This window comes from Anopheles marshallii, chromosome 2 (genome assembly GCF_943734725.1).
Source record: "Anopheles marshallii chromosome 2, idAnoMarsDA_429_01, whole genome shotgun sequence".
NCBI classification, from domain to species: domain Eukaryota; kingdom Metazoa; phylum Arthropoda; class Insecta; order Diptera; family Culicidae; genus Anopheles; species Anopheles marshallii.
The window spans coordinates 36,007,752-36,033,928 of record NC_071326.1 but is presented as its reverse complement, the minus strand read 5'-3'; the positions used below and the strand labels follow the sequence as shown (position 1 = coordinate 36,033,928).

Below are 26,177 nucleotides of genomic sequence, written 5' to 3'. Positions count from 1 at the left end.
TTTGGGTCGATGGAGACAAACCGGTGGATCTTTCCGCGCTCTAGTTCATCCATTTTGCTAAACCTACAACAACTTGCCTACACATGTGTGTGCGTTAAGATTTCACCCTGCCTATTTGTTCCGACTGGCCTGTCCTGGTGAAGAAAGCGAGCGAGAGATAGACAGGATTGATGATTCATCCATCCGCGAAAAAGTGGTACATTACCAAAAAGCTTTTTCCTCTCATTTTTGTCACCCTTTTTGCGTCGCGTAAGTAGTACCGAGTTTCTTCATCAAATACTTATCAGGCTAGCCAGTGTGGGAAACAACATCTAAATATTTCTGTGTAATGTTTTGTTGGGAAGTTGGATCCAGAAAGGAAGGTGGGAAGGTTGTTGTTTTATATGCAAATTCCTTCCTACTTGACCGGCTGTCACCCGCAGCACCAGCTAGAATTGGATGATCCTCTTCCACCACAGCATCGATAAGTTTTGCACGATCATTATTATCCGTACTACAAATAGGGGCTTGATTCCATCAACTTCAAAACTTCAACTACTACAAATTTACTAAATTCGCTTACATTGTTTACCCCAACACTGGTCGGGGGATGGAACGCATCCTATATATCTGTGCTGTTGTTGATGATGTGGGTGATGTGTGACCATTTCGCTCTTTGTTCTTAATCTCCTTTCCTCGTAAGGATGTGTTTAGGATTTAAGTGTACGGCTGCATGTAGATAGAAATACAATTATTTTCCCGTCTTCGTGTACCTTTTGCTGTTTTAAGCTAGTGGTTTTACGAGTTTTGTTTTTGATTTTTGATATTTTGTCACTGATATTTGGGTTTTTGCCTGTCTAAACCGCATTCTGGTTGACTACTCTTCATTTTTTTCTCTTTTCCATAAAGATATAGTTTGTTCCCATTAAACACTCTTTGATCTGTTTGTTGGCTTGTTCGTCTTTCTCTAGGAGACGTGATAAGAATTTGCTTCTGCTACATCGCTACATCGCAGACGTTACGGTCAGCACTGTGGACGCGCATCTATGTGTGTTTGTATGCATGCATGCAGATGCTAAAAAACATACAACATGGAGCGTGCGTTTATGTTCATTCTGCATGGAATAATGATCGAATAATGCACGATTGTTGTTTAAAACCACATCAACATCGCATCTTGATTAAGATGCCTGTTTTATCATAGTTCTTTTATATACTCTTGTGGTAGCTCTTCGGCGAAGATACCGTAAATCAGCTTTGTAACAACTGGTTGCAACTCATCATGAACAAACAAATGATTGCCCACAATTGTTATCGCGAAGGATGAGCATATACACACGCCCATACATTCGCACACACGCATATGCTACTTCCACAGTGATAGTCTTCCTCTAGCTTGATATTTCTCCCCACATTTTCTCTTCTTCATTGCACAAGTATCAGCTAATGATATATATATAAGTGTGTGTATGGTTTTGCTCCACGCTTTCTCCTATCAACCTGTGTTCCTGTAATGATAGTACAACATCAGATGTTTCGCTACTAACATTCTACACCTTACATTTTAATCATGTTCAAATAGTAACTTGTCTCTACGATTGTATGTGTGTCCCCCTCTAAAAAAGAACAGAAAAATAAGTGAAAAACTTGTGGCCACTTTTTGTTTGCGATTCGCTCCTAATGCCTGACTCTTGTGTCCCAATTGAAAAGGGTTTCTTGTTTACGCGCACGCTGCACTCTCTTCTGCACCGTTCTGCTCTATCTATCGCTCTGGTTCGATTCAATGTTTGTTTGTGCAGCTGTGCACGAATACGGATACGAAAATGTGGGGTTTCTTCGCGTTCGATAAAAGATTTGTTTCCAGTTGTTTCTTCTTTTTCCTCTTCCTCTATTCCCTCTTCGTTGCTGTACCGTAAACAAAGCGGCACACTACACACTACACGACGGGATACGGGATATATACGTGTTTATGATAATGCAAAATTGTTTCCTTCGTACGTCCTTCACACTCGTTTAGGCTACTTGTAACGCATTTTGGCCAGGACCCATTCGGGGGTACCCCAGTGTTATCTTCATCCTTTTTGCTTCTACACCCCCTGCCCCAGTTACAGTCGAGCGGGTGAGGGCATCAGATTCATTCGATTCCGTCCATTTGGTTCCTGTTGCTCCTGTTGCGATCATGCCGAGGTCGCTGTTGTTGTTGTTGTTGTTAAGGAGGAGGATGATGACATCATTGAGGAGGAGGGAGATAATTGTGGCGCTGAGTTTTCGATGACCGTGGTCGTGGTAGTAGTTGTGTTTGTTGCTGTAGTTGTAATTGATGTAACAACGGTGGTTTCGTCACTGACCGATACCTGGTCGGCCGATGAATGGGTGGTGGGCGCGTCCGGGATCGATGTCGGGGGAGCGGGTGGAACTACTACTGGCAGCTGCTGTACCGGCGATGAACCGTGTTTGGCGCTCGCATACGCGGGCGCTCGCAGTTAGATGTTGGATTTGGAGAAGCTGACGCGTAGATGGTTCGATTCAGACAGCTGGTAGTTGTGCATCTTGATCAGTGCGCACACCGCTTCCTCGATCGAACTAAGCTGTATCAGCGCCATCTTATGGTCCTTCCTACAAATGGAACAAAGACGAAGAATGGAATCACTTAGCTGGAATGATTCTACGCGCAATTGTGTATCTTATCCTTCGGGATATCGGGAGTACTTACGGGAAAAATTTAAAAGCCTTAACCTCAAAACTGTTCTTGGTGAAAGCTTCCTTAATTTCATCCTCGGTTACGGTTGCTCTGTAAGAGAAGATAGAGGGGAAATTAAATTATTATAACAGCGTGAATTAAGAAGGGAAGGGACATTTAGTCAATGACGGGCACATATAAAGGAAGGTAAGCTAGATGTGAGAATACCTTAAGAAGATATTTTTAAACCGAAATGGTAGTTTTTTAGGTCGTTCAAAATTTGACCTATCCTGCGATAGCTATCATGGGAGATCTTGGGCATAACAGTAATAACAAATGTACCCTTTTGAAAGCTAACGTAACTGTTAACGAAGCCTTCGAAATGCTTAGATGTTGTTATGGGTCCGTATGTCAATGCGGATGAACAGCAATGACCAGCTCTATGGGAGGCAAGATAATTTTACTTTCGTACAGCGAAACTGTTCGATAGACTTTGGTGAGAGGTTCATGTCATTATAATGACACGACCCAATCCATTGAACCTGTTTAGCCCGACAGGCGAGTCTACGCCATCAGAAACGAATTGCCGACGACGATGCTCGTCCGTCGTTGCTTAGAAGTACTGAAACAGGTCAAAACCGCAAAGACAGCTAGGTTTATAAAGTAAATTACAAAATTACGCGACAAACAAAATTTGAAAAAATATACGGACACCATTGAGCATAAAACTTCGATGCTTTTCTAACTATTTTACACGGTTAGTCCCTAGCAGTCCTTATCGTACAGTCACTGTGCTCTCATATACGTTCGATAACTACCGTCGCTAGCTAACCAGCAGTTTTGCCCTTTAATTACATTATCATAATAATTCTCCTAATGAAATTGAGCGTGAAAGGAATCGGAGCGGTTAGACGCCACATTCTCACCTTCACAAAACTACATTACGGGGTGAGTGAGAAACAGAAGAAAAAAAAAAACCCAAAGGACAAGCAGAAAACCGTATCGCATAGAGGAACCGGGTGATTGGGGAAAGAAGAACAACCAGTAGCGAATTGGTCCTTCACCTTTACCCACAGTTGGTTCCAGCCCCGCCATAAGACTCAACCACACGACGCAATCGTTTTCACCGGACCACCGGTTGATAATAAATGTCACCCCGGCAGGGACGGTGGTTAAGAGTTTCTGCTCGGTGGAAAGCAAAGAATGTCCCTCTATGAGTTATGGTTTTCATTTCGATGTAATTATGTGCGATGGCGCGGGAAAGGCGTGTGTTGGGCGATCGGGTGTTACAAAATAATTACGTTACCGCAGTGATTGGTTCACGGAAGGGAAGGTGAAACCTGGAATATAACTGCCTGATGAAGTAGTGATGAGTATTTTTCTAAATGAATTGAATTTGTTCGGTAAATTGTGTGTTATACAATTCATTAATGTTTAGACTAGAGTTGGACTGATGAGACTGATTCAGTTCATGATTCGTATTGTATCATGAATACTACATAAAACTTCTCAATATTTAACACAATAGCAAGTTTTATTGCAGGTGATAACCAAGAGAAGCATATGCAAACTCGTGAATCTTTAAAAAATCCTGAATCCGTTGAGGGGCCACTTATGATTCGAATGGCTCTTCACTGAAGATTCGAATGAATATTTTTGCGTGAAGAAGCATTAAGCGCAGCACTAGTTTACACGGTTTTTTTAATCATTACTAAAAAAGAAACTACTGATATCGTATGTTCACCATCGTATGTTCATAAGGGCAGTAAGGCGTGAAAATGCAATTTCGAAACATCCCCAAGAGGATTATATCCGTTTATGCTTAAAGTAAACATCAACACTACTAAACAACAATTACCAACGTGGATTACACAGCAACAGTTGTGTTCTGCTTGTTAGTACCACACTTGGAGGTTTAGCACAACTGTTACTGCATCTAGACCAAACCAAAACACACCTCCGAATACAATGCTGAGCCGGCAGCACAACACCACTTGCGTAGCATATATGTTCCGTTGCTAACTTTTATTGCTGTCCAGCAACTAACCGACCGGAGAGTGCACCTATCGAAAGCCCTGCCCACCGCCGTACGTTACTGTCCCACGTTGACTTTGTTGCACGTGTAGTACTTTCAAATCCACTTATTTAGTTACAATTATCTTCCCAGTGTGGCTGTAGCGTTTCAACCCCATCAGCCGTGCTTGGAACGACACTACACGGAGCAATGGAATTGTGGTGCAAAATCAAGACCAAGCACCATTGCACAACTTATGACAGTCGCTCTCTGGCGCTGGTGTATGTAACGGTGCGAAGCGTACCGAGGGAAATGTATACCTTCAGTTCGTCCGCCTTTGCGGTGCGAAGTAACTTGGTAACTTGGGGAACCAAGCCGGGTTCGTGAGCATCCCCTAGCGATGGTTAATTTATCGACCATGTTACCCCGTTGGGTGGGGGAGAGAGAGCAACGAGTGAGGATTGGGATAGCGTGAACGGAGGTTACTACAAACAAAAGGATTAAAAATCCCTCTTTTCCGTTCCACCGATCAGCGTTTCATCGGATGGTGGGAGAGAAAAAAAAACTAACAAAATCCACTCTGGTTTTGTAAAACTGTTGAGCTCCACAAGCTTGGGGAGTTCCATCATCCACGAAACGCTCCATTGGCTATGGGTTTGAAGCACACATACACACCCCCAACAGTGTGCGGCCCCCTGTTCGAGGATGATGCGGGATGAAAGAAGATAATTAAAAGTTTGTTTTCTTTTCACCTTGGCTCTCTCTCTCTCTCTCTGTCCTGTCTATTTCTAGCGCCATCCCACTAATGCCTAGCATTCGGCTCGGTGACCCATTGCCGTCTGCTGTCCCAGCGCCGCTAGGAGCGAGAGAACGTTAAGAGGGTTCCATGGTTAAGTTCTTTAATAGTTACAGCAAAGTACTGTCTCCGTGCTGGTGGCCATCGTCTGACACCCACCCAGGATAAAGATCCCGCGTATGGCGGGTTGTGAGGACGGTTGGACTTTAATTCCGTTTCTTTGCCATAATCATTCGTTAGGATGCTAGATTGGTTGGGTGGTTATGTTGCCACCATCTTTACCCTGCTGTCCATGCCCACCATCAGCCACCGACCAATTTGAGGATGAGAGAAAATTACTGAAGTGGATTATGCATAAAAGTGTTTCCATGTCCCTTTTTTGCCGTGCGCTTGACGATCCTCCACCGTTCGTCCGGGTATGCGATGGGACACCCATTGGCATCAGATGGTGTTTTTGTGCGGGTGCTCAAATCAGCCACCTTTAAAAATCTTACACAAGTGGTGCCGATATGCCGTAGCGATGGTGATGGTTCTAAACCAAAACCAACTACACCGCGCGCACCAACCACCGTATCTTGGGATATTATTACGCGTGGAATAAAATCTGGCGAAATGAAAGAACAATATTTGAAGCGATCGCAGCACCGGCAGCTGTGCTGTGGCCGCGGTGTCTGCGTGCAATGGTTTGATGATTTGGAAGGAGAAGTGTGAAAGAATACGATTCTGCTACAGCTTACAGGGGTTTCGAGTGCCACTGAGCTATTGGGAGGCATTTCGGGATTCTGGTCAAGGTACATTTACACATTTGCACAGTTTTCAGCATGTAAATTGGGAATGGTTTGCCCATAATCAGCTTCCTTCTTTGAACATGATCCAGAGAGTGGTTCCCTTTCTTTCGCACAGATTCCAGCACTGATTTTACAAATGAAACGCGAAAACCCTGTAAAGCAACTAAGCGAATTCGTGAAACAAAAACACAAAACCGCGCAAAAAGTTCATTAACACCGCATGACCAAAGCGGGAAAGGAATTATGGAGTGTGCATGGGGCAGGGGCGCTAATATACTTACGGAATGTTGCTTAAATGCAGTGTAGCAGATGGTGGATAGATGTTCTGGTAGTTTTTGCTGCCCGGTTTCTTGAATCGATGCAGTGGATTTTGTGCATAGTCGCGGGTCAGCCCAGCGTCCGGTTGGCCTTCCTTCGGCAGCTGTACCGCCTGATGTTTGCTCGGCATCACGCGGATCGTTTTGTTCCAGATACGGAGCTTATCCAAATGGGTCATAGCTGGTCATAGAGAAAAAAGTGATAAAGATACAGCAACGCAATTAGTAATCGAGATATGGAAAATGGAATGGAATGCGTTAACGCATCGAAGCTGCAGCGAAGGAATTTTTTATATCCTGTGAAAAAAAACGTGACGTTAAGCGCAAAAAAAAAATACACAACGTTTCAATGCTTTTTTCTGTCCGTTAAGCTTTTCATTCATTCAATTTTGGTTGCATTTATTTATTTAGATTCATCTGAAAAAAAAACAATCCTCCCGAAATCCTGTTGGCGATGGGTAGTAAAACCGGAAATGACCGTGTTTTTTTTGTACCGGTGAAAATAATCCTCTCCAACTTCGGGCCACAAATTGTATGAACATCGAGGGACGGTGTTGGTGATGAATTCACCATCCTCCTACCACCATTTGTTGCTTCGGTTTGTTGCTCAGAATAAATGAATTTATACGCCATAGCCTTCACACAGCCGTTTCCGGTGTGGAAAAAACGATAAAACAGAGAAGAAAATGCTACTCCTAGCCATTCGAAGCGAGAAAGCAACGCTTGTGGATTGAGTAAAAAGAAGGAAATCATTCGTTTTCCTATCGGTATGTTTATCTGGTGGTGCGTTTTTGTTCCATCTTCTGCGCTCTCTTTGTGCCAACCAGTTCATGAATGAAAATGCAAACTGTTGCAAAAGGGGGTGCATAGCAACAACAAAAAAAAGCACCAATCCTGAAAACAAGCGGAGACCACCGAACATTTCCTCCGGTGTATATAAGTATATGGAAAGCCATAACAGAAACAAAGCTCCCTTGCTTGCTAGTGAACAGTGTATGAAGCGGCGAATGTAAACATTTTTACCAATTATTATTTGATATGTAAACGATGGTACAGTAGCTGGCAGAAAGGTGCGAATAGTGCCGAAAACAAAGGAGAGCAAAACGTAACGCAAGGGAAAACAAATTCACAACAACTTCACACACGCTGTGGCATTGCTGGTGGCCCCGTTCGTTTACCAGAATTAACGAGATCGATAAATACACCGGTGTGACGTTTAAAACGTGCAAAAGTACGTAACAAAAAATCTTCCCTTCGGTATCGAACCAAAGGTTCCGGCCGCACCGTGGGACAGTGCCTGATGAAATATGCGTACATTTCATATTTTGGAAAACAGGCTTGGACTTTTAAATGGCGCCATTACACTATATATGTACGGTGATACAGTGTGCTAAGGAAGAATTTAAAACAAGTTAAAATTTCACAATTTACTGTATTTTCACGTGTATACCAATCCAGGAACACGGCCTGGTCGTCTCAATTAAATTCGGTTTATTTTAATAAGAAAAACATTCCTGCTCAAGGAATATTCAATGTCTTTGGAAAAAAAAGTTTTTTATTTTTAATTATACCTAATGTCAAAAATGTTATGATTGAAATTTATAATTAACAGTGCATCTCATAATACTGTTCCATTTCGTCCTTAAGCGATGTAGCAAAACACTTTATCAATGTTGCAATCGTCAATGTTACCATTCTCGTCATCACTATCTGTATAAATTGAAACATCCTCAATGCTTAAATCTAAAAGTTACTACTCGTGTATAACAATTCTCTTTAATTTGACTTTGGCCATTTTTTAACTAAAATTAGGTTGTTATTCGCGCTAAAATAAGGCAATTGATATGAAAATGTCTTATATGTTGAACAACTCGAATGAGAAATAATTACCTTAATTTATAAAAGCTAAAATTTAAAAAAGCTCCACGAACTTTAGGGCACGAAACAAAGAATGTTTTGTTGAATATCAATATTCGATCACTTCATACCCTTTTGACTGATGACAAGAATATTACCAAATGTGTAAAGCTAATAAATTTGCCATTGAATTTTTCGTCAAAGTTTAAGAAAACTTCCCTTTTAACATTTTGCTTCAATTTTCTTCCATTGAGATGAAACTTTGGAGAAGTGAACTAACTGTCTTTCATCTAATAAATGTCCACGCTCTGGCCCAACGTGCCCTGCGTGTTGTTTTGATACGAGTTTGCACTTTTTGCACACACACATACAAAGCGGAAAACAAATGGGTTGAGAAAAAATTGAAATATTTTCCCTGCATTTTCATGGAATGCTTCCACCCTTACTGCCGGTGAGCTCCGGTGTGAAACGGAAAAATAAAACTTCTCCCGATCGCCACTCCATTTCCCGTCCCGTATCGGGTGAAAGGTTGGACGCCTGGATCTGGTTTGTGTATTTGTGAGGCTTTTTGCACATTTTCATTTACCCCTACGCGTACTGCTTGCTGCCCATTGGAAATGTGACTATCATCGGTCGCTTTTTTTCCACATCGCTTCTTCCGTTGCAGCCGTTAGATTATTTATTTACATTGAGATTTATTGCGTGTAAGCTAGTCAAATAAAACAACATGCACTCGGTGTGCATATTTAAATACCCTTCTTTGCGCAGGTTGAATTGGATGGAGTTTTCGATACCTTCGGGGATACATTAATGGGGATGAAGGCATGAAAGCAAAACAAAAAATAACGCAACAGCACAATGAACGGTATCGAATATCTTCGATCACAGTGAATGGAATTTTCCTTTTGTTTATTTAATAAATATTAATTGACATTTAAAGTAAGGTTACTCGCAATTATCCTTGCACTCAACATTGGTTTTCCCCAGCAAGGGGTGCCAATAAGCAAGGGAAACATACATATTTACAACATTAAAGCCTAATTTCCTTTCACTTACCCAAATACGCCTGGTAGGGTTCAGCCATCTGAATCAATGCTGAATCTTTCTTGTTGTAGAGAATCTTTACACGTTGTACATCACCATACACTCCTGTAACGAAGAGGCAAAGGTAAACAAGCAACAGGGAAAACATTATAATTAAGTGAAACCATTTTGCTTCCGATGCAAGTGGGAATATTTAATGTAAGGTTATAAGTGTCTGAGACGCGATAGGATTTAAGAACAATGTCGAACATAGGGCGAAATATAGAACGGAGTCATGCCGTCGTACATCTTCCTCCTTGGTGGTAGTACGGCAGTTCACCATTAATACTGCAACGATTTGTGAGTATGTGATTTTATGTTACGCAGACCGTTAATTCCTTACACACGGATTATTTAATTGATATTTGCCATAACTTTGCTCTCATCTAACTTCATCGTTCGGGGTTAGCTCATTTTTAGAGCTGTTTTTATTTAATACCTTTACGTATCCAAAACCTTGAAACAAATCTTTGTTATTGAACATCTGAATGATTGTTTTTGAAAGAAATTTCTCGTTAAACTAGGAGTTACAAAAAGAAATGAAACGTTCTTAATTTAAAAACAAACATATTTTATAGATAAACTCCAGACTTTCTTTAGTCGCATGTGAACAACAATTTTGCCACTCAACCAATAAACACGTCTCGGAAGTGAATCCACAGCTAACTTCCGATGGCGTGCCGATGCATTCTAGCGGTAATAAAAAGTTTTCCGTTTTCACACTTGTACCCATAAACAAACACATACACACACACACAGTCGAGCACACATCCAAACGCGATGACAATGTGTCGTGCTGACAAACAATCTCCGTTCCGAAAACAGGACCCGTGCACACGTTGCACCTGCACAAAAGCTTCGGTGCGCCGAATTGGAAGCATTTTCCATCGATCAAAAAGCACTCTACCCAGCGAAAGAGAGAGAGAGAGAGAGAGAGAGAGAAAGAGAGGATGGAGATGGGTGGAAGTGATTGGTACTGCACTACTGCCGTTGCACTTTTCCGACGACGACAGCAGAGAGTCACCCAACGGAAGTAACCTGTTAGCATTTTAAATCCTTTCGAGTTCCTCCTTCCGGCGGTGGTTCGTTCGATTGAAGAAAAATCGTTCAACCATCGAACTAGAATTGTGTGCGAACTGAACTAAGCGCTTCGGTTCCCCGTGGGTGCACACATATGATGTTTGCCCTTTGGTGCTGCGACCGGGAAGCCCTCGGGATGCCACCTTATGTGTTCTCGCTTCCTCGTCACCATGCATTCGTTAAGCCAGCCATTGCTATTGTCCACATAGAGGACGCAGAGCGGAAGACGAGGGGAAGATCGTTGATGGTGGATAAAGCAGACTTGTGCCAAAAACCCACCCAGGACGTACGAGCAAGCTGCTTTAGAGCGGCGATGTTCGGCGGTCGGAAGGCATCGTTAAAATCTGGTTCCGTTCTTATTCCTTCATGGGGTTTTCCTTTTGCAAGAAGGAAGGATCGACTGCAAATCCATACGAGGACTGTACGGTTCCCGCCAATAAGCAAAACGGCTCCCACACACTCTGCCTGTCGGTTGCCTGCCGATATTTTTATTGCTATTGCCATATTACATTTATTATTATCGTTTTGCCCGTCGTCGGATGTGTGTTAGCTTACGCTACCCATTTTTCCCATCACAAAGACACAGCGGGCAGCAACGGGAATGGCGTGGAGATCGTACCGAGATCGCACAGCGACGCTTCGAGCGGATTGAAAGTAAAAACCTTTATCTTCACCACTTCTAGCTTTATTGTACGGTGAGAAAGGAAAAAAAAAATGAATACCAACGTATAAAAGGTGTCCACATTCCATCCGTTCGTTCAGTAAACGGTTTTTTTTCAACCAAAACAAACACAGACACAGTGAGCTGAGTGATCGTCCCTTTTAAAGGGAGAAAAGCTAGCGAAGACTTACAAAAAACAAACTCTTGAAAGCCAGGGTACCATCAATGCTTTTCAACAATGAAATATAAAAAAAGATGTTGATAAAAGGATTGAGAATCAATAATTTACAAAACGGGATTTTTGCTTTTCTTTCCTTCTGCCAATATTGTGATTGTTATTGAGCGAGCGAGAGAGCGAGGGAGAGGGAGAGGGAACGAGAACAAACTGGAGCCGCTGTTGGTCGATTTTAACAAAAAATGGTGAATTGCTGTTACTGCAGAAGCTGGTGCGCGTCAAAGAAAATCTTGTCAGCCGCCGGGTGCCCGAAAGTTGAATGGTTGAAAAGCAGGGACTATTTTAATAAGATTAAGAGTTCAACCAACTGGCCGACCGTGCAAGGTAGAAGTGTGTTTTGTTTTTGTTTGGGTTTTTTGTTTTTCCCTACGCGCACCATTCGTTTATGTTTCTTTAGCGCAATGTATCTAAAATGGTATGACTTTGAGTTTGCACAAGTTTTTTGAAATGAACGCTCGGCGATATGGAGACGCCTAGTGGCCCACTAAAGACATTTTAGATCGACTATTGTACAAATAGAAATTTCAATAAGCTCGTTTACTTTCTATAATACAATCGAGTAATCCGATACTAAAAATGCAATTGATAGCCTGCACTAGCAACGTGGTGTAATGTTTACTAAAATAAAAATAAAATGCTATTTTAATTCAAAAGCCTTACAACAAATGGAGGCGCCTGGTAATTTACAAATGTGAGAAACTGCGATCAACTGCGATCAAAATTGATGAAAGAAAAATTTACTATGATGATAAACAAAATTGACACAAGAAACATGTTTTGGGCATCCTTATCCATACTAAACATGAATACCAACTTAACTGCAACTGATTTATAAATTGATAAGCAAAATAATAATTTGTGTGGAACTTTGATTTTCACATTCACAATTATTCAACGAAAAAAAAATACAATAGGAATAGGTGGCGCCTAGTAGCTCATAAATATTACCATAGATTCGTTCAGTATGAATAATTTACGACAGGTTAAAAAAAAGGGAAAAAGCGACATTGAAAAATATGAGCCTTTGTTGATTCATACTGCATATTCAACCCAATTTGACAAATGGTTTTTAAACCGACGTACGACAAAATAAAAAAAGGAAATTTTCCTTTTTTTAATTAAAAATTCATTCATTAAATGCGAGAATTCATTTTGATAATTTGTACTATTCATTGTAATATGGAATTCTTTTTTTATCGATACCACAACCTCAAGAGGTATAGAGGCCTGCCATTTCTGGCTCTCGGCAAATCAGGCCTTCGACAATGAGGCTCTCGACAAATCAGGGGAACGAGGGATTGATCCAGTTGTAATTTTGGACCGGTCCTGTCCTATCGCTACCAATACACCATCGAAAAATTTAAAATAGTGAAAAAAACCGTAACAATTAAGTAAAGCGCTAGAAAAAAATCACAGAGAAAAACCTTAGCTTGGATGAGCAGAAATAATTTTCGCTTTATCTTTATGCATGTTGAATACCATTGCAAATCAACTAAAAAACACACACACAAAACATAAACTAAATAAAAATTTTTAATTTCCTCATTTCATAGTTTTACATCAAAAAGGAAAGTACACATTTGGCAGTTTTTCACTAGTCAACGCAATAAGCGACTTCTTTTATACGGAAATCCAGATAAATTAAACCATTCAAACCAGCACAAAAGAAGCGCCTCATCCTAAAGTTGTTTCCATATTCCGCTAAGGCCGGCTTACCGGTGGGAAAAACGAATGAAACGCAGAACCGTTTTCATTAAATGCACCGCTGCCCGAACGTGCACGGCACCAAATCCGACCTTTGCCAGTACGAGGCCAGATGTACTGTGGCGAGATTGAGTGAGAGGGGCAGAGTATGTTCACAATTTGGGGATGTGCATAAAATTTAAATACGTTCCCAAAACGAACCAAGTGAAACTTTCGCTCCAGCAAGAATTTATCCTATCCATCAAAATCGTTCAGCGGCTCCAAACGTGGCTCCGATTCCTGTGGGACGCAACGTGAAGCAACGTACTGCCGCCGGTGCCAGTAGAAAAAGATTTGTTACAACCATTTTCTACCATCGTGCGCTACCATCGTTCGCTGCTGGACAGGGGCGAAAGGCAAAAGCGTGCACATGAACAGCAGCACTCACTACGCTTCGCTCCACACCAAGGGGGGAGGGGCGCAACAGAGCGAACTATCTTTCGATCGAAAATCTCAATAATCCTGCCGCGACCACACAACACACGGTTGGTTGTGTGTTTGTGCCCGGTACACCCCCGGGGTACACCTTTCCCATCCGTTGAACGGAGTTCCGGAGAAGTGTGTTGCATATGAAGCGATGGGGGGAAAAAATGCTTTCGCTTTGCGAGAGACTCCACGGGCAGATCTCGGGGCCAATATGTGCACACCTGAGTGTGCGGTGCTGCTGGTCGGTCCAAAGCACTTTCCCTGTGATGGAGTGTGTTGTGTGGCATGTGCATCATGTGCAGTGAAACGTGCAAATTTATATAAATTGATTCGATTCGAGTCCCGATACAAAAATGGGCCCGAATGGGGCGTGTGCGGCAGGGCAGGGTTCGTTTGTAAGCACCTGTGCATGTGGTTGGAGGTGAAACAGTTTCCTTTTCGCTGTTGTGTGCACTCAGTTTCCATTAAAGGGCTTAACCCTTCACATGGACAATAATGTTGACGGTGCCGAGCGTTTTTATAGAACAATTTTTCAAATCTTCGAACCAAAGCGTGATAATACCGGATCATGAAAAGATGTTTCGCATGAAAATATCCTTGACAATAACAGAAAATATACAACTTTTTGTTAGATTGTCCTCAAGCAAACAATGTAAAATAATTCAATACAATTTATATAGGAGGTAATGAAGTTAGCTTATTAAAAAAGAGAAAAGATATACTATTTTTAACAGTGTTGTCTAAGACAATAAGTTGCCAGTAGACAAACATTTATAAGACCTTAAACAAAACTATGAAAGTCAAATATTTTTCCCTATATTTAAGCACGATTATTTAAAAAAAAACGTCATACTGTTTTTGTATTTTCAATTTGCCGCGGAAATGAACTCCACTTTACTTCGCAATCGCATCTCAAAGGGTTCGATTGTCTGGATCACAGCGCACAACTTCACCCTGCAAAAGCCACCCTCAAATCGCAAACACACACACACGGAGGCCGGTTTGCTAGTGGTTGATTTTATTTATTTTTCTGCACAGTCACACAGAATCGAATTGATGTCGTACAGTTTGGCAACTAACACACAAACGCGCTACACACTCGCATAAATATATCTGTTCCTTTTATCCATCGAAACAAATTAAGATTAACTAGGGTACCGTCCTGTTTATGCTCTGTCCCGTCCGAAGTGGGGCAACGGAAGTTGAAGGAGGCGTTCGGTACACAGCCAGCAGAAGAGAGCCGAAAGATTAGTCCGTGGGATTGAATGGGTTCTATGAATGATTTATGAAGTGATGGTATGACACAGTGACGGTTCTCGTGCAGGAAATCCGTAGATGCGGAGGTCCGGGAATTACGCACGCTCGGCTGCCGGTAACAAAGCTCCGCTGCTTCACTCCTCCGTAGTCCCCGCATCCGACGTGTTGCGTTCCAGTTTGGTGCCAAAACGCGTGCGGGTAATTAGAAAAGGCGACGGATCTCTTGCACGAGTGCGGACGGCGTGGGAGTACGTGGCGGTGGAACGCATACATACATACAACGGTGCCAACACCGAAATTGGCTGGGGATTGGCTTAGGGTGAATCAGCCGACGGTGAGGATTTCGGAATTCGGTGTGGGTTAGAGCGCACACTGGCAAGTAATACTTCCCGCTGGCTCTACACATACACACCCACCGCCCATAAAAGTGCGGTTTCGATGGTCGCACAAAGGGACAAAAGGTAAGAAGGAAGGATTAATTTGTTTCAGAGGTCGTTTTCCGTTTTGGCAAAACACGGACCGGGTACTGGGCGCAGAGCATCGACAGAAAAAAGTTAAACTGCAAAGGCTCGGGAAAGGGAAATCTGCGAGTTCGTTCCGGTAAGCTGGAATCAAAATTACGCCTCACGAAGCACAAATGGTTGACGTAGGGAAAGACCCAACCGTACCGGAGATCGGGTATGTCTGCGAAGGGTGCAATAAGAGGGTTTTCCTTTTTCTTTTTCTCTGTCTTGTTGTCTGCATGGTGGCGGCAAACAGTGGCCTTGATTCTGTCCCGTCCCATTTGTTAGGTTGGCTTAGGCTGGGTAATTAGCTAAAAGAAATGCTTTTGCTCCGTTGCCATTCCATCCACTTGGAATTCTTGGTTGGCCTATTTTCTAGAAACAAGCTCTGCGTCAGAAGAACGGATTCACAACTGTCAAGAATCGGAATTACCTTTGCAAATGGATGAGGAAAACCCACAGGTGAATCAGGAGATGAGTATAGCTACCGAATGTCTTTATGCCAATGATCAGTTTGTGCGATGAGCAATTGTTTTGAGAAAAATAGGTAAACAGAAATGGTGATGATGAAGATGAAATGGAAGTCTTTTAAAATTAATGTTAAAGTGCTTTAAAATTTAGGAGTAGATTCTTGTTTAACACATGAAATAAGGGATCAACAAGATTTCTTTAGTTCTATTCGTACTGCTTTAGTATTTAAATAATACCTTCAGGTATCTTCTACTGCTCTGTAAGCAAAATGTACAAAGTATTAAATACATCCAGATGAATGTTATAATACGCCAATCTAGTGGAAGGATTCGAGCACAAGACAATGCAAGCGCATTAGACAAGCTTCCGATCGCTTCACCATCACAATGAGCAGCAACGTGAACATCGACCCATTCCGCACAAAGCTTCTAGAGAAGAATGCTGGGGATTTTGTAGGATTGCTGTATCATCTGTATGGATTCTCTTGGCAAAAAAGGATTAAAGATAGCCGGGAGATACAGTTCCTAGTCAAACGAGAACATATCAAGCACCCTTCAAGAACCAATCGTTCGTATTCCAATTGGGAAATATGATGAAAAGTGTCTTTTGTTTAAGCTGCGCCTGAATGAAAAGTTAAAGACAGACAGATATGTTGCATCTCATCAGCTTGAAAACGTTCCCAGACGGTCGTTTTATTTCAACAACCACAACCACAAATGGAAAGCATAACGATTTGTTTCTGTTGTGCCAGGCTCCATTACTCGACGCAATTTTCCGACCATCAATTCAAGCGTCGTCGTTTTAGCTTGGCATCACACGAACAACGTGGAAAAGAAATTTGTTACATTTTCCGACCACTCAAAAAATATCATCACGATCATTGCACGAAAGACTGGGCTGCGACATCATTACACCACAAACGATGTGCCGGCTTCTTCAGCTACATTCGGTGACTTTCTGTACGGATAATGCGTGTTTCTTAAGGATCGTGGATCGTGAGACGGTTGTATAAAGCGAGCACAGAAAGAGAAAAAAAAGCATTCAACAGGAATTCATCCCCCCCGACGAGTTACACTCCAGGGCCACAAGACGTCGCATTTTTAAATATACTTTCACGGTGGAAAAAAACATCGAAAAAATAAGGAAAAATACATCTCATTCTTTAGCTTGCATTCCGTCGGTTTATGCATTGGCATTTTTTGGTGAGGTCGATATTTTTCCCCCCAACTACAGCTTTTCATGTTTACATTTTTCATGTTGCGAGGACGGTGGAATATCCACACCCATACACAAACCGCCCGGGATGGGTGAATTGGGCGGAAGGCACTTGAAACTGATGACATTGCAGTGTCACCAATTGACTGGCGGCTGGGTTTTTCGTTTTTCCGTCTCGTCATGCTGCTGCTTTCGTTCGTGTAATTTTTTTTTATTGCATCGTTTTTTGTTACATTTGCGTAACCTCTTTCCGGTGTTTTTTTTTTCTTTTGCAAACGCACCAGAAATTGCAAGCAAAAGCAAGGAAATGACGGGATATTGAGTAAACCTGTTGACGTTCACAATAATTCGGAAAATTCGCATCAATTAGAGAGGCGTTTATGACATGTTGATGAAAATTTTTCACAAATCCTTCAGGATATTTTTTTTGAAATAATTTCCATTAAATTCATCACTTTCAAAACTTTCTGGCCCAAACAGAAAGTAATGCTAAGCTATTAAGTTAGGTTCAAGTCGTGCAATGAAATTAATATTTCGATTTTGGAACGAAAATACATCACCATCCACGGCAAAGGTAAGCTTATTGAATGTTGCATACATCTGACGTTGAGCAAAGCAAAGTCGGGTCGTGCAAAGTTTTCACATCGAGCTTATCTCGAAGCGCACGTCGGAGCGTGCTACAACCGAACCGAACCGTCTGTCAGCATTGCTCAAGGCGCAAGCAATCGATAAAGACGACCGAATACCCATGTGGGTACCAGTATTGCAAAAACTTTTTCTCACCAAAACACACACGCACACAAACAGAGGCCGGTAGCCGACGGAGTCTGTCTTGAGGTGAAAGTTTTGCCGGACCAACTTTTACCATGACTAGCGAGTGCACCACTGTCCAGAAAGTGGCTTTTCCTGTAAAGTCACTCAAAAGTCCCCGGGTGCGATGGTGCGCAAGCAGCGCGATCGTTTCACCTTGCCCTAGCAGTTGCAGCACGACCCACGCAAAGTTTGGGCATAATTGGGAGGATTGTGAATATATTAATTTCCATTCGCAAAGCGGAACAACATGCGTGCGTTTGTGTGTCGGTGGAACGTTCGAACGTTTGTTGTTCGAAGATGGATGGAAAGTTTTCCTTCCCTCACGCCGAATAGGATGACACACCGGGTTCTTAGACGATTGATCTCGAACTTTCCGGTTTGCAAGCTGCTTCAGCTTAAACTTTATCGACTGCAGTCGGTGCACCGGGGTCTTCAGTTGTCAATGGTGACGTCCGATACAAAGGTGGTGGTTGGAAGGTTGGTATAAGGCACAAGAAATATGAAATAGTTATCCTTCAGAGTGGTGCGCAATCAATTCGAATGCAATTCTCATTTGTCTGCCCTCGTTAGCGTCAAGCTTGGGTTTTCGTAACTGACAACGGGATGCATCTGCTTGCCTTTTTTTTTTTGGCGCTGTACCGAATCCTCGTACAGATTGATATTTCACATGTTTTACTGCTTCTCAGCAGAAAAGCACGGATAATGTTCACCCAGTAGTAACTACGAATCAGCCAAAAAAAAAAAAAAATGGGAGGGAAGGGGGGTTTGGGAGGCCACACTCGAATGTACTAATCTTTATTCGTTTCGTTTCCTGACAAATAGATATGCACGCCACATGGTGGGAGGAATGGCTCTGGGTGCTGTGCGCAGGTTAGCAGCAACCGAGAAGGTAACTGGGAAAAGTAATATTCCATTTTCGTTACGTCCAAATTCAATTTCCCATCCGACAATGGTGAAAGAGGAAGGATTCGAAATAGGATCGGAATCGATGGTTTAAAAGCGTCTACCTGTGTGATCGGCAAAGGTGTTTTTTTTTTGCCGGTGTTTGGTCTAAGGAAGTTCTCTCGGGATAAGGACGTATCGTTGCTTCCACTATCGCGTATTGTAAGGGTTGTGATATTGGATTTTTTCTTTGGCATTTTTGTGTGTAATACTATCCGATAAATCTTTTTCCCTCTGCGTGAGGTCATAAGAAACATACACATACACACAACAGGTGCTCTCTCTCTTTGGAAGAGTGGAAATAAGATATTTCTTATGCTTGTATATGACACGATAGTACAAGCATTTCAATCGTAGTAGAGGTTTAAGGGAAAAAAGAAAAAAAAAATATGGTGAAAGTAAAATGGCAACCGTCCTTAAATTCCCACAAGAAGGGAAACCCGAAAGAAACCGACCTTAATGACAGGTTACACAGCAGACATCGCATCTCCTTAGGCTTGGATATTTTCTAGATTCAGGCAACAACTACACAAAAAAAGTAGGTCTGAGGGAGGGCAATCTTGCTCATAAGAAGAAGCGCGCCAGTATATGTCACGCTAACGAGTCGTTTCCTGCCGAGTACGCCGCTGGGGTAGCCCAGTTTTTGACTCGTATGGTTTCCGGAATTTTCCAACCGGAACACTGCGCTGCACATTTGCAAAGAAAAAAAAAAGCACGTGAGCAAGGAACGAAAGGATTCGTTCGAAATGTGCCACAACAGGGCACAACAGGAAAAAGGGCCAGGATGCCTTTCCGAACCGACGACGAGGACGACGAACGGGATGCGGTCCACGTTGCCATTTCTCTGGAGCATTTCATGGATACTTTTCCGTTGCCGACACGAGACAGCTTGACTGGGGGCGGCGAAAGAATAAAACCGCAGCGTTTGGGTCTAAACGGCTGCGCGAGGCCGAAGGCCGGCTCACAACGGGAGGAAGAAGAAAGATCTTCTTCGCTAAATTTGACAAGCAACTGACAGCGCTTATGTAGCCGCGTTGGGAAATTGGGATCCCGGGTGTGAAACCGATTATGCCAAAAACTCGTGGCGATGGTTGACGGCGGTTGGGGAAGGGATTTGGTCACACGACCAAGCCGAAGCGCATCATTTTGTGCTGTACGCATTTGACACCACGTTTGGGGATTTGGAGTGGACGATAAAAGTTTGCTGGTGGTGGACCGGTTTGACGAGTAGGAGGTGAGGGAATGGAACGGAGTTCGTACCGTTATCCAAAAGATGAAGGACACGGTGAATAGAAAAGGTGTACGTTAATCTGAAACAAATATAAAACACAACCGTCTGCATTATGCAAAATGGCCGGTGAGGGCGATGAACGACCATCGAACGCTTCTCATCAACCGTCAGAATATGTGTTTGTGTGTGAGTATGGGTGAGTGAATATTTTGAAATCGATCGAAACAAACATGGCAAATCGCTTCGCAAGTCAAAAAAATTGTTATTTTAAATTTCCATCTCCATTTGTCGGACAGCTGTCTGCAGAGGAAGATGAGCCGAACACGCTAAAGTTCATAATATTTTCCGTCCGTTATTTCTTCATCAGCCCTAAAACCTTTCACAGCATTGCACAGGGTACCAGTTTTTCGTCCGTTTTTTTTTGTTATTATTGTAACGATGCGAAATTGTAACATTGCAAACCGAGAACAGAGGCACAAAACAGAAAGCATCCATGAGCCCACGTTGCTTGAATGCTGTTGATGTTTCGTAACAAACTCAAAGTTAAAATAGTAAAATAAAAAAAGTTGAAACAAAACCAGTACAGCACACTGACGCAGTGGAAAGTTCTTTAAAATGGAAAATGGTTACAGGTAAAACGAAATACTAAAACAACAATAAAGGAAATAGAAATAAAACATATAATCGATAAGGAAAGGTTGGGCAAATTATGGCAAACACAAACACGAAAGTTGGTAACACATGTCTTTGTAGCTGGACAGGGAAAGGTGGTCGTGTGGGTGTGCGAGTTGTATGTGTGTGTGTGTGTATGTGTGTGTGTGTGATGATTTGTGTTTGTGGTGGGGCTAGTAGTGTAGTGTTTAATGTGTGCGGACATACCAAAGAGGGTAAATAGAGCATCAGGCGTGACCATCTACAGAAGAGAAGAAAAATAGAGAAAAATTCAGTTAGCAGATGAGAAATATTTCTTTCAAATGATATTCGCTGCGCGATTGCTTAGGGATGGGGGGCGGAGGCTTCGAGGGTTGTTTGGTTTAGGAAAGAAAATATAAAAAATCAAACGATCTTGCATCGGTAAATTTATGATTTGAGAAACATTACAGTCTCCATTTCACCAAAGTGAAACAGTTAACCCAGTGGAAGGTTAGTGGATTGAACTCAAAATTGTATGATACAGGAATAGGTGTAGGAACAGGAGGAGTGAACATAAAAATGCACAATAGAGATACTCAATACAGAGCGCTCGATGGATGATAAACCTGGTAACGTAACAGATGAGAGCACAGATAGTTATAGTTAGCGGAACAAATAGATAGAAACACAGTTCAAGATAGGCTATACACAGAGGGAAACACACATACAGAAAGATACATAGTGCTAAATATATGGTAGACACATAGAATGGTAGTGAGTTACAAAATAGTAAGAGCAATGTATTAAGCATTACCGATCGACGCGCTCGATCACACGGAAAACAGCAACAAACAAAGGTGACACACAAAGCAAATCGTGTAACAAATGTACAAAATCGACCGAAAACGAACCAAATCACTTCAAACAAAACGTTAGAAAAACAAAAAGAAATAACAAACACAAAACACGATTAACAAACGTCTTCAAAAAAAGTATAGTTAAAGAAACAATATGTATGATAGAAGTGATGCGCTCGGTACATAGCAAACGATCGTTGAACGCTATGAACAAAACGCATCATCTATGGCCCGGAAGCGAGACAAGTACACAATTTTTTGCCCGTTCAAATAACAACCAAAAAATATCAAGAACGCGCCAAGAATATCGCATTACTGTCGAGCACTCTTCTGGACGGTTTGGATCGACACGAAAAACGACATGATATAACGACCATCTCATCAACACCAACGGGCACACCCGACGGGCACAAATGTGAAACGAACGACTGCAGGCAGGAAGAAGGACTGTAAATTTAATGAATTTTTAAACGGGCAAAAGTGAGCGAAAATAATGAAGAGGAAAAGCTAATGGACGTTATCTGCCATTCGCCGGGGAGTCGCGCACAAAAGAACACCGAGCATCGGGAGGCCACTGCCGGCAAAAGGCACGTGCAAAAAAGGGATAAGCGTAATAAAAATAAACGATAATGAGTCACGAGAAGTGAAAGTGCACCATCTTCACCCGAGAAGAAAGGCGAACAAGTTGCCGTTAGCGCGATCGATGGAGAACCAACGGGACAACGGGAGTTCAATTTTCCGTACGGCGGCCGGGTTTGTCAGCGCAGCTCCGCTCGATTAACAGTTTGCCACCATTCACACTCGTGATGATAAGCGCGCACCCCGTATCCGTATCGTGCTCGGCGATAAGATCGCAATATCCGAAATACTCGGTGGTAGATGGAAAAGCTGAATCTGGGAAAGACGCGTACCACACGCCAAAGGGGAAGTGAACCCGAAATGACTAACGACACCGAACGATGAGCGGGGGAAAAACGGTCCGCCAACAGCCAAGGACGTAACTGAAGAAGCGGAAGCAAAGAAATCCACCTGTCTTTTTTTCACTTCATAAACGAAACACAATACAACGGCACCGTTTGCCGAGAGCTGCACGGACACTACGACAAATGGCTGCAGGCAACAACCAATCCTTTGTTTCTTGCGACGAGTTCGCAACTTTCGGTCAAATCTGGAAGACAATGCCATTGCGAACGAGAGAGGACGAAGGACACCACGCGCTCCGTGTGATATATACGAAATAAAATGCAATCCCATTACCATCCCTCCCAATGGAGAGGGACAGAAATAAAATCGTCATTTCGTAATGATGCTTATTTAAAGAAACCTGTAAACACACCTACGGAAACATACAAGGAGAAGCGTGAAGTCGGAAGATAGTGTATACAAAAGTGCCTTTGTAGAAGAAAATTCACAGATACAGTGTGAGTGAGAGAAAGAGAGAAAGAGTAGGAGAAACACGGGATAAAAGACAGTATAAAGAAGTCGAAAAAAGAACGTCTCGGAATTAGTGTAAGGGTTGGGTTTTATGAATGTTTTGTATAAAAAATACTTAATTTCCCTTTTTTTTACATAGCATATCCGTTTTTACGTTTGGTAGAACAGTTCGTGATTTGTTTTATTTTTTTAATAAATAAATAATAAACTGCATATATTTATTATGCTTTGGGGCGTCCCGGAAGAATGTGGCACCGTTCCTTCACGACAGGACAGAGACATAATCCCATCAGGACCGTTTATCACGTTACAAGGCCTCTCTATCCAGTTACGTGGTAAAATAATTCTAGTATGCCAGAAATATGGCAGGCATGTCCTAGCAGGCATCATTATGCCAACAAAAAGATTGTCATGATTGGAATTTGTAAACTATTAAAAACACGCAATTTAAAATACAAATTTGCATAGTCACACCAGTAGTGTGGTTTTATAACTTTGCGTTGTAAAATTAAATCTTAAAGTTACGCTTTTAAATCGAATCGCTACTCCAACGCAACGAGTAAGCTGCCATATAACAGGAACTCGCAAACGCAAAAAACAAAATCGAAACGGACCTTCGTTTTGCTTCGAGTTATTATCCTTAAAACCATAAAAATGATTGCACTTCGCGGTTGAATTCTCATCATTCTTTTACCACTGTTTTACAGGAGGGGGGGATTGCTTCTGCCATTTGGGAGGCTGAGAAGCGCCTGGACAGACGGTTTTATTTTCTCAGTTCGGAACAAGGAACTACCAGCAGCAGGCACAGACAAGCACAACTTGTGGCTTCTGCTTGGAACAATATTTTATCCAACACTGTACACATGCACACACACACACACACATCCAGAAGAAAAAGTAGCAGCACCCTGGCTTATCGTAAAGTTCATCAACGGTTACCGCCACAACCGAGCAACAGAAGAAGACGAACCAAATACGAACAGATCCGCTTTATGGATTCGAGCATCCTAGCACAAAAAAAAAGGAGCTTTGGGTTGGGAAGTTTCTGGGTGCTTTATTTTTCTGCTTTTGCCATTTTCTTTCTAGTTTTTAGTGGAAAAGTTTGCTCCTTTGCAGAAGCGTTAAAGACGTTCGACGATTGCCGTGTCCGTTGTGTGTAGGAACAAATTTTCCTTTACCCCGCCTCAGTAATAACACTTCGAGCGAGTGTGAGAAAGGATACGATGCAACCAAACACCGAAGAACCGAGCTGAAGAATGAACTGGTCAAACGAGATTGCATTCCCAACTTCCCCCGGCTGTGCTCAAGACAGCGACAACTCGCCGTCCTATGCGGTTAGCACCGTAGCACGGGGATCCGTTTATGTAAATCGCAATCCATAAAAGAAGATAATTTATTCCACAATAATACGACTACACAGTGGAGTACGGGTGAATGCGGGGTGAGAAAAGCAAACTCGCCTTCTGACCGAACGAATACTGGCCAGACCGCAAAAGAACATGGTCGAAAAGTGGACGACGAGCCGTTCCTTTTCCTCCTGACTCGTGTCAGATAAAATAGACAGTTTGCAGTAAACGAACGGCCTCTTCAAGACTTCTCTTCCAAACAAACTCCTCCTTAGCCAAACTGTGCGCGATTGTAGACGGTGGAGGAACAACCGAACAATTCCACTTTGTACCTTCGGTAGTTTACATTCAAACGAACTACGAACGAAGCTTCCGTCGGTATGGTAGATTCACTCCAAACGAGCTTTACTTTCTCAGGCGGCCCAAAACCACCGACAACGTCTTCAATCTGTTGCACGAAAATTGGTGAAGCAAATGGAATGAGCCCACCCTTGCTTCTAGCGAGGCGGTACAACCACGAGCCAACAACTAGTTGCCGGTTGGTCGTACGCTTCCGTGCGGCTAGCGGTTCATATTGTTGAAGTGGCGAACAGTTCGCTACACTCCTACCGGATCGTAATTTAAAGGGCAAGACCTTTCGCAAATAAATCACACCACAAGCTAACCGACCGCGCCGATGAATCAAAACATTTGGTAAGCAGCCATGTGTACATTTATTGCTTCTCCAGTACCTGCAACGAATTGCACGGCTGGGGCGTTGTGTGTGTGTGTGGAATCCAAAATAAACCGTATGCTTTAGTTTACTGCTTTCAAAGTAAAATGGAAATAAAACCACTCTGGCGCAGATTCTGGATTTGTGCGCTAATCCGTTAAGCATGTTTTCTTTCCTAATGTGACGTTTTTATTGTGCCACAAAAAAGCTCAAATGCTACACTGCTTCATAGTCCGAACCAATTGTTGCATCGTTTGATCACGATAACGGTCATGGCATAGGCCAACACGAATAATAGGACTGGGGGAAAACGCGGTTATAATATCGTTCTCTTCATTTGCTCGTTTGCAACATGGAGCCGCCCTGGTGGTTTCGCTGACGATGAGCGAGAAATCATAATAAAGCGAAAATTAATTCACTTTTTGCTCATCGCTCGCGGAAAATCATTCGGAGGTCTGGAGGGCTCGGAAGTTCCCGTGCATTCTTACGGTACGGTACGGATGAGTCTGGCCAAACGGACGAATGGAACGAAGCAACAGAATGACAAACGTTGTTGCTCTCACACCACAGTGCAGCACATCGCATCACGTTGGAAGGATGATGGTCATTTATGGTGTGTTGGAAAGATGGATGGAAGAAAGAGAGAGAGAGACAGAGAGAAATAGTACTGAAAAGCTTTCATGGTGGAAATGTGTAGTGGAGACGGGCTGGTGAAGAGCGAAAGGTGTTTAATAATAGAATCACTCGGTACGGCACTGGCACAGAACGATCTGGAAAAAGGGGTTTCTTTGTCAAGATCACAGAGACAGCTCGGAAAGATGAAACTAATAATGCGGAACTAAAATAACACACAGACGACAGAAAAGGACTGCAAAAGGATACCCATTATTTACCGAAGCACGGTATCTGGGATGCATACAAAAAAAAAACCATACAGACTATACGCAGCACGACAAAGAAGGCAAAAGGAATACAAGCTGACTATCACGAAGCGAGAAAGACAAAGCCAGATACAGGGTAGGTAGAGAGTAGGGAAATGCAACTTAAAAACATATATTAGCAACATCGAGGGAAAGTAAACGAAGGACATGATGAGGTGCCGTA

At 42.5% G+C, this 26,177-nt stretch overlaps 1 protein-coding gene across 1 annotated transcript in view; it reads right to left on the bottom strand.

The window, feature by feature from the left end:
• Positions 1-2,410: 2,410 nt before the first annotated feature.
• LOC128717903 (polypyrimidine tract-binding protein 2) overlaps positions 2,411-26,177 on the bottom strand; it is a 37,635-nt gene continuing 13,868 nt past the window's right edge. The window contains exons 8-12 of the mRNA XM_053811580.1: positions 20,971-21,004; positions 9,488-9,580; positions 6,539-6,755; positions 2,693-2,770; positions 2,411-2,595 (exon numbers count right to left, since the gene is read on the bottom strand). Of these exons, the coding sequence (XP_053667555.1) occupies positions 2,463-2,595; positions 2,693-2,770; positions 6,539-6,755; positions 9,488-9,580; positions 20,971-21,004 (555 nt within the window). The 3' untranslated portion in view covers positions 2,411-2,462. The remainder of the gene's footprint in view (positions 2,596-2,692; positions 2,771-6,538; positions 6,756-9,487; positions 9,581-20,970; positions 21,005-26,177) is intronic.